This window comes from Ornithodoros turicata, chromosome 3 (genome assembly GCF_037126465.1).
Source record: "Ornithodoros turicata isolate Travis chromosome 3, ASM3712646v1, whole genome shotgun sequence".
In the NCBI taxonomy this organism is placed as follows: domain Eukaryota; kingdom Metazoa; phylum Arthropoda; class Arachnida; order Ixodida; family Argasidae; genus Ornithodoros; species Ornithodoros turicata.
The window spans coordinates 72,218,946-72,227,331 of NC_088203.1; the positions used below are offsets into that span (position 1 = coordinate 72,218,946).

General features: G+C 46.2%; 1 protein-coding gene across 1 annotated transcript; it reads left to right on the forward strand.

Moving 5' to 3' along the window:
- Positions 1-6,126: 6,126 nt before the first annotated feature.
- LOC135389632 (uncharacterized) lies at positions 6,127-7,798 on the forward strand. The gene is made up of 5 exons (XM_064619667.1): positions 6,127-6,437; positions 6,564-6,693; positions 6,771-6,914; positions 7,298-7,369; positions 7,724-7,798. The coding sequence occupies exons 1-5, from the start codon at positions 6,271-6,273 to the stop codon at positions 7,796-7,798; spliced, it is 588 nt and encodes a 195-aa protein (XP_064475737.1). The 5' UTR covers positions 6,127-6,270.
- Positions 7,799-8,386: the final 588 nt, after the last annotated feature.

Consider the following 8,386-nt stretch of genomic DNA (forward strand, 5'->3'; position numbering starts at 1 on the left):
TTATTGCACAAATTAGTTGCCGTACTTACGACACCATTCAGGTTGACACAAAAAAGTCCGTTAGCTTCGTCTGGACCGTTCTCTGTAGTGTCGGCAGCACACAGCGTTCATAAACCGAGACAGCTTCCAGGGCCTTCTCCTGATCGTCCAGTGCACTGGCGTACCGTCGCAGAGTGTCTATAGCGGTAACTACCTCAGCAGCTGTTGGCTGGGGTTCCTCCTCTGGATCACTGTCTTCATTTTCCGCAGCATCACGCAGAGAGTCGATGATTTCGTCATCGTTCATCTCCTCAGTAGCCACAACACAGTCGTCGACAGCGAGGAAGTCTGAGAGCCCCACGCCCGCTGGCACAGAGTCTTCGCGTTCCTGTAGGGATTCCCAAGCAGAGACAAACTCAGGTGGCGGCTCCGTAGCGTCTTCGACTTCTTCGACTGCCGCTGTGTCTTCAACAGCAGTAAATCCTGCTTTCCGGAAGCAGTTCGTGATCGTTGTGGACGTCGTTGACTGCCATGCCGCTGCCACCATTTCCACCGCATGTGAGACTTCCACTTTCGTTGGAAGGTCGAGCCTCAGGTTAAAAAGCAGCCGGTCAATCAGGCGATGTCTGTAGGCACACTTGAGGCTGTTAATAATTCCCTGGTCCAAAGGCTGAATGAGAGACGTGCAGTTGGCAGGAAAAAAGCGTAGGTCCACGTTGCTCAGTCGCAAGTCTCCCACATGGTGTGCAGAGCAGTTGTCAACAAGCAAGCAGACATTCCGTCCACTTTTTTTCACATCTGCGTTGAATTCGTGAAGCCATTCTGTAAAGATGGTCCGTGTCATCCACGCCTTCACATTCGCGGTGTACTTCACAGGTATTCTCGTCGCCTTCTTGAACAACCGTGGTCTTTCACTCTTCCCGATGACCAGCGGGACACGCTTATCACTCCCGTCCATATTCGTGCAGAGCAGAATGGTCAGACGTAGCTTACTCTGTTTTCCGCCATGACAGCGGTCACCTTTATGTGCCAATGTCTTCTTTGGCAGCATTTGAAAGAACAACCCGGTTTCATCGGCGTTATAGATGTCGCACGGCTCGTAAGTTGCCAGGATCTCCGGCAAGCAATCCTGGCTCCACGCCGATGCCCCCTTCATATCCGCTGCTGATGACTCTCCGCTTGCAGTCTTCCCGACGATCATATGCCTTGTTTTGAACTTCTGCAGCCACCCGGTGCTTGCCTTAAAATCATCACAACCCAGCAAGCAAGCGAAGTCCTTCGCCTTTTGCTGGATGACAGCACCACTTACGGGATGTTTTTGGCTCTTATGTCCGTGAACCATTTAAACACGGCTTTGTCCACATCTTCGAAGGTGGCAGCCTTCGACTTCATTCGTTTGCCACTGCAGGCTCCAGAACTTGCGGCCTTCAGCAGGTTCTCCTTCGCCTTCAGTATCGTTGATAGCGTACTCGGTGGGATGCTGTACCGTGAAGCGACGTCTTTCTTCTTCTCCCCGTTGGAGACAGCATCGATGATGGCAATTTTGTCGTCCAGTGACACCGCCTTTCGCTTTTGGGCCGCACTCATAGCAAAGCCGATACGTGTACTACAGGGAGGACGCACGAAACGGTAATGGCGACGTACGGCAGGCAAGTGGAGCAGTGTACAACAGCGTGGCGTGGCTTTCGACAACACACGTGATGCGGAGAGGGAGCAGCTCCCGCTCTGTCAATCCTGCCAATGATCTTAGGCCTTCGCTTTCACGTGACAATCTCCACAACCAATTACGACACTCGCGATCGCCCTCTCTCCCTCCCTCCCGTGGCGGGGAGGAAGCATGAATCATCAAGCGATGAGGCTGGTGGTGCTGTGTAATGGCGGATTTTTGCTGTCTTCCGACTTCGTTACACAGAATATTCAAATGAAAATGCTTCATTATAGGGAATGCAAAAATACATTGATGCCTATGGAGACATGTATGTGCAACAGACTTTTTTCGTTACGTAGAGGATTTCGTTACATGGACGTTCGCTACATCGAGGTCCGACTGTAGTAAAAGCAGCACGGGTTGACGTGAATGGCAGCTTAACGGTTCAACTGCGAAGTTCTCGAGCACATAATCATAATTTCACGCCGAAAATGATGTTGAGGTGAGTTCGCGGTTGTTGTTTCCATCGTTCAATAGTTCTCGGTATTACCTCGGACGAAACGCTCATCGTAGCCGGCGGCCATAACTGGATTTCCTCGCAGACGGGAGAAGACGCCAGGGAAGTCAGAGAAAGCCTCAGCTTTCATCCAATCAGACGCACGATTCTCTATCTATGTAGATGGAGCAGGTTTATCCCATCTACGTCACAAAAATGGCTGCGCCCATGGCTTGTTTTGGTTTCTTTGATGAATTAATTTTCGTAATAGGAAGTCAAAATTGAGAAACGAAGGTGCGTTTCGGGGGCAGTTGGATGTGCTCGTTCTGAATATCACAACCGTTTCAACACATCGGGAAATCGGCGTAGCTGACCTTTAAGCCTTTTCCCTGCTCACCTAAGGAAATTTGTGTATCCCTGTCCTGTGCTTTCTTTACACAAGGGCAATGCGTCTGTGCATGTGGCACTATCAGATACCAGACATGAGTGTCTTTTTCTTGGTTTATTGGCATATGCTTCAGGTTTTTTATGTCAAGCACAAGTGCGCGCAATTTTTCGCTGCTCTCTTCCTCAAATCACCGATTTTACGCAGAAGAAAGTCGCATGGTGCAGCTGAGAAGAGGGTTTCTCTGATTGTTTGTTAGATGTTGTTAGGAGCTCGGTATGTTGAGGAAGTCAGCTGTTAAAGGTATCCGTGAAGAGATGCTTATATCTGAGCACAGGATAGGAATTCCTGAAGCACGGCACCCTCAGTGTAAATTAATTATTTTGGATGTGAGTCTGCTTCACTGCATGACAAGGCTGAAATGGGAAGAGAGAAAAAATTGGAGCGCTTCATTAATAGCGATCCAAGTAATAGGGCAAATATAGTTTCCAGAGAAAGGAGAATTTTAATGGGCTCCTAAAATTATAGTTTTGTAGTAGTTGTTCTAAACTGCAATGCAAGGTAGAAAATCATTAATATGGTGGGAATGCCATCATGTTCCCGTAAAGGCGTTCTGTGTCTTGTGCTTTGGCATGTGCGAATGGAACTTTGCTCCCGGCTTTCGCGCCTTTTTGCTCGCAGGTGTAGCCTCAGACAACGAATGTATGAGCATAGAAAGGGTCATGTATTACATAAGCCTGGAGGTGATGTTGAGTGGTCTCACTTATTATTTTAAAAGAGCAGTGGTACTTTACTGTAATTTTAATGACCGTGATGAGCCTTTGGGGTGAAAATCGTTAATATGCAGGGTGCTTTTTTGTTGAATTTTAATGAGAGAATGAATGTCATTCAGAGTAGGACAAAGGAAATAATCTTGCGATTCAATAAATAATAGGAGTCTTTGCCGCTGTCTTTTTCTTCAGACAGGATGTGATCACGTCACGCAGTCTGTAGCAATGCATTGACCGTTACTGGAAAAAAGTGTAGCAATAGAAAAATGGTGTGTATTGCCCTGGACGGATTTATGATGAGCACTGTTTTTGAATAAGAGGAGTGCGTGTGCTTAGAAATAGTTTGATACTGGTTTCCTTCTTTGTTTCTTTTCGCTTTTTTCCCCCTTGTTGTCTGACAAACATGCGCTGACATGCCTGGGCCTGTTCTCACATGCTTTCGTTCTACATGTAGTTTTTTTTCTTTTTGTACATGGAATATTCTTGACGATGACGATAGTGCTGCCTTGAATGGGAGTAGAGCTATTCTTAATAACTTTGCAATTCATTTAGTTCAGAGAGTAACCGTGAGGGGGACAGGTGTGTGACTTTATTCAGGAGGAACAAAGCGTCATTATTCAGTGAGGTGCATGGCTCTTGGCTGGGATGGACATGTCTTGCTGAACCATTTTTTTCCTGTACAGTAAGACTTTGGGAATGAAATGCTACAATCTCCTAATATCTATGGTGTTTTTCTGCAACAGTTCCCTATGCAATCATTATAGTAGAATAAAGGAAATAATCTAGGGATAGTGATTCAATAAATAACAGGTCCCCCGTCTAGAGCGTAAGCGTCCTTGAGCCACGCACCTGCATGATGACGTCATACCGCAACACTATTGTTTCAGGTTGACCTTGTCTAGAGGAGCATTAGTGGAAAAAAACAGTGTAGCCGTGAGATAATAGGGTGACGTCACGACCAATGAGAAAGGCCTGCAGGAGGCGCAAGGATTCACTTCGCTCTTGGACACTGACGGGTGTGGGCACGCTAATTCTGCTCCTGGCAATTGCGTTGGCCGTCAGTGGAAGAGCTTAGTTTCGCTGGGGTTCTGTCTGCCCCTGATGGGGTGCGGATGTGTGGTTCGTCACTGGTGAATGGTGTTCGACCATGCAGGTGGATTTTGTGATGAGCGGATTTACAATGAGGGAATGCTGTGAACGTGAAAAATGATGGTGAGTGTCTTTTTCACTCTGTTCAAGTGTCTCTTTGTTTTCCTCTAGTGCCCAGCAGTCGTGCGATTTGTCTTGACGTGTTCTGACATGCCCCGATATGCATGCTTTCCTTTGGTGACGCTTTGTATTTTTTCTTTTTTGACAAGGAACATTGTTGTCTTCACGATAGTGCTGCCCTGAATGGGAATAGTGCTACTCTTAATAATTTCGTGATTAAATTAGTTCAGAAATCAACCACAAGAGGGATAGACTTTATAGAGGAGAAAAAGCATTACGACTCAGTTCCGTGCCTAGCTGTCAGACGGAGTAGACGCATCGTTCTGCGCTCCTTCTTACCCGTACTGTGTGTTGATTTGTTGAGTGCCTAGTCCTCTTATTAGCCGTTGATGGAGTTACGTGTTAGGATATGTTGTTCTTTTGCAAGTCCCATTTAGTAAGACTTTGGAATTCCTACGATCAGCTTTCATGCATGGTGCTCTTCTGCAATAGTTTCCTATTCAACCGTTATAGAAGAATAAAGGAAATAATCTTGGGATAGTGATTGAATAAATAATAGGTCCCCTGTCTAGAGCGCACGCGTCCTTGAGCTACGCAGGTGCATGATGACGTCATGCCATGGCTTCATTGCAGATTGACCTTGTCCAGTTGTGTCGACCGGAAAAAAAAACAGTGTAGCCCTGAGACAATAGGACGACGTCACGACCAATGAGAACGGCCAGCAGGGGGCGCAGGAATGCTCTTCTCTCTTAGCCTCTCGGAGGTGGTCGCCGCGCGCATGCGTAGCGGCCGGGGAGCGGCGTCCCAGTCAGTTTCTTGCTGGCTGTCGCGGTGAGCAGTCGCATCGGTCCGCGCTCCTGCTGTGGTGAGCTGATTTGTTGTGTAACTAATGCTTTCGCCAACTTTGTTCCCGCTTTGTTTGCGATTTTCGTGCCAGTGCACGTCGGGTGCTAGTTGCTGTTGTCCGGGCATCCCCGCCATTTTCGATCTTCTTCTGTCTTGGGAACGGGAGTAGCGCTGGCGTGATTCTTAATAATTTTGTTGTAAGATTAGTTGAGAAAGTAACCGCTAGGGGGTGCAGCTGCGGGGCTTTATACAGGAGAAAAAAAAACATTACGAGTCAGTTCTCTGCGTGGCTGTCGGATAGAGCAGTAGCATCATTCTGCACTCCTGTTGTGGTGGGATCATTTGTTGTGTAACTAATTCTATTTTCTTGTTAGCTATTGATGGTTTGCATATTTACTCTTGCTTTCCTAGCCTCTGTATTACGAGTGTTTTTCTCCTTGCATGTCCAGAGCTGTCCTAACTTGCCCAGACATGCCATGATGACGTCACAGCTGACATCACAGGATGTCCGGAACTGGTGGTCATAGCTGTGATGCTTTGCAACCTGCCTCTGTGCTCCGTCGCCCAGCGACGGTCAGCGGCCGTTCCGGACCGCTTTCTTCAAGATGGCGTCGTTGATCTTCAACTAAACTCCTTCTCTCCACTCTATCTCTATCTATTTTTTATTTTTTATGGACACAGATTGTCGGCAACGCACAGGGTGGTCTGGACACGTCTTAGATGCTCCCCAATTAGTGTAATGACTCCCTGGAGGGTCCTGATTAATGTGGGGGGTCCCAATTAGCTCTAATTGCTAATTAAACATGTCCAGAAGCCTTGTAGCGTTGCGGACAATCTGTGTCCAGTAACTACTACTGACGCTGAGCTTTTTTGTGCATGCATAGAAGAGAACCTATTTGATATCGACCTCAAAACAAAAATCGCTCAACTTTTGCAGATGCGGAAGCTGAGAGACAGTGGGGACCGTACCTACTCCGTGAAATATTGCCGAATAAGTCCCGAACAGTTCGATATTTTGCAGAGACTGGTCGAAAAGGACCTAACAAAGGCTCACTTGTGCAGAGAGCCAATATCTTCAGCAGAGAGGTTGGCATTTACACGGAGGTAAGAGTAAACACTGAGCTGACAGTGTCCTTAAAACTTATGTGTAAAATGTACAGTGCATCTCAGGTTACCTAACACATCATACCTACTGAGCTCACAAGAAATGACCCTTCAATCTCACCACAGGTATCTCTCGTCTGGAATAGACTTCAAAGATATTGCAATGGCCTATAGGGTTGGTATAGAAACAGCTCGAGAGGCCATTCATTTAACCTGCGGTGTCCTGTGGGCGAAACTTAAGGACTTGTACATGAAGGTGGGTGTTAGCCATGTTGCTGAATCACGCTGAATACACACGTAGACCTAGCAACCACTTCCTTTTCTGCACAACAGCCGCCAAGTCCGACAGAATGGGCAGAGATCTCAAAGGGTTTTGCAGAGCGATGGCAGCTCCCCAACTGCATTGGGGCTGTCGATGGAAAGCATGTCAGGATTGTAGCACCAAAGCGCACTGACTCCCTGTACTACAACTATAAGGTAACTGATCAGCTTTGTGTGCGGGGACTGAAAATGAAACAAAGGTCAGTTTGGTTATGGTTCGTGTCGGAACTCTGAAAGCGGTTTCGGTTATGGGATTCGCCCTTTTAAGATTTGGGGTTACTGGTAACGAAACAGCTGAACCAGTATTTTTTTCAGCTTTCTCTAGGATGTATCTGTAAAATGCGTGGATGTCGCAAAATGAGCTACATAGTGCAAATGGGTAAGAATTAATATATTTATATGTTGCACTCCGAAAGGGTAGTGAAGTGCCATCTGCCAGGTGGAAAAAAGAGTGAACTCTTTCTTCGACACACGTTTGCCGTTTTCCCCGACATTCCCCGTAAAGCCATTTGTTGCAGTCACTATATTATCTCATGCAGGTTCCTTTCACTTGTGCTCTAACAAGCTACGAGGCCAGGACAACTGCGTGCGTTCAGTGGTTCAGCAAACAGGTGTGAAAAAAAAAGTCAGTATACTATACTAAATTAAACGTATACTAATTTATCACAATAATACAGAACACAACTCGGAAGGGGCGTATGTAATATGTACATGTCACACGATGCATATGTCATATGATTATGGGTCCAAGCACATAAGATGGTAAGTTGCCTACACAATTTCTGAATGAAAAACACATGGCAAGGGTAATCGAAGTCGCATTTTGCAGTTCATGTTACGGTTTACGTTACGGTTCTTGGAAAAATTTGGGTTCCAAATGGTTTTTGGTTCCGTTCCGGTTTCAGTCCCTGTTTGTGCGTTTGTCCGTCTATAAGGTGTTCTCATTGTGGTGTTTCCTTTTACAGGGCGCGTTTTCTGTAGTGTTGATGGCTGTCGTGGACAGCCATTACAGATTCGTGGTCATCGACGTTCCCAGATAACACAAGCCCGTCCGATGGACGTCCCTGGGACGTCCTTGTTCGGACTGCGCGGACGTCCCTGGGACTGCATCATTTCGTTCGACACCAGTCCGTATATTAACTCCCAGTGAAACTCCGAAGTATGTTTTATGGAGGTTCCAGGGATGTCATGTGGGATCATATAGGGAGCAAGACAGGACTTGCAATGGATGTGTCCCACCTTCTTTTATACCCCACTAATTTTCTCTTTTTTTTTTGCTTGTATACATATTTAGGCTTTAGGTTTAAAAACACTGGATATCGTTCTATGATAAACAAGATGTGAGATTTTCGCACTTTGTACATGTGACACAGTGAGACACAGCATATAAAAATAATGTAATTTATTAGACTAGTTGCAGCATGACTTTACTCCATGAATGAAAATACTTTCAAATACAAAAATTGCACTTGTTCAAGAATAGCACTGGAATGACGGAAGACTTTTCTAGCAGTGGACACACTTTTGTACCAGCAATGTATATGGATAAACATCAGACTAGTTCAAGATACTTCAAAACATATTGGCAACACCTCTCGCATGGAGAACGTATTCATGAGCACGCAAAC

What these genes read in the sequence shown, in the direction of transcription:
- LOC135389632 (XM_064619667.1), top strand. Translation starts at nt 6,271, where the DNA reads ATGCGGAAGCTGAGAGACAGTGGGGACCGTACCTACTCCGTGAAATAT. An exon ending in AGGTTGGCATTTACACGGAG is followed by an intron (nt 6,438 to 6,563) that starts GTAAGAGTAAAC and finishes ATCTCACCACAG; the next exon opens with GTATCTCTCGTCTGGAATAG. An exon ending in TTCAGTGGTTCAGCAAACAG is followed by an intron (nt 7,370 to 7,723) that starts GTGTGAAAAAAA and finishes TTCCTTTTACAG; the next exon opens with GGCGCGTTTTCTGTAGTGTT.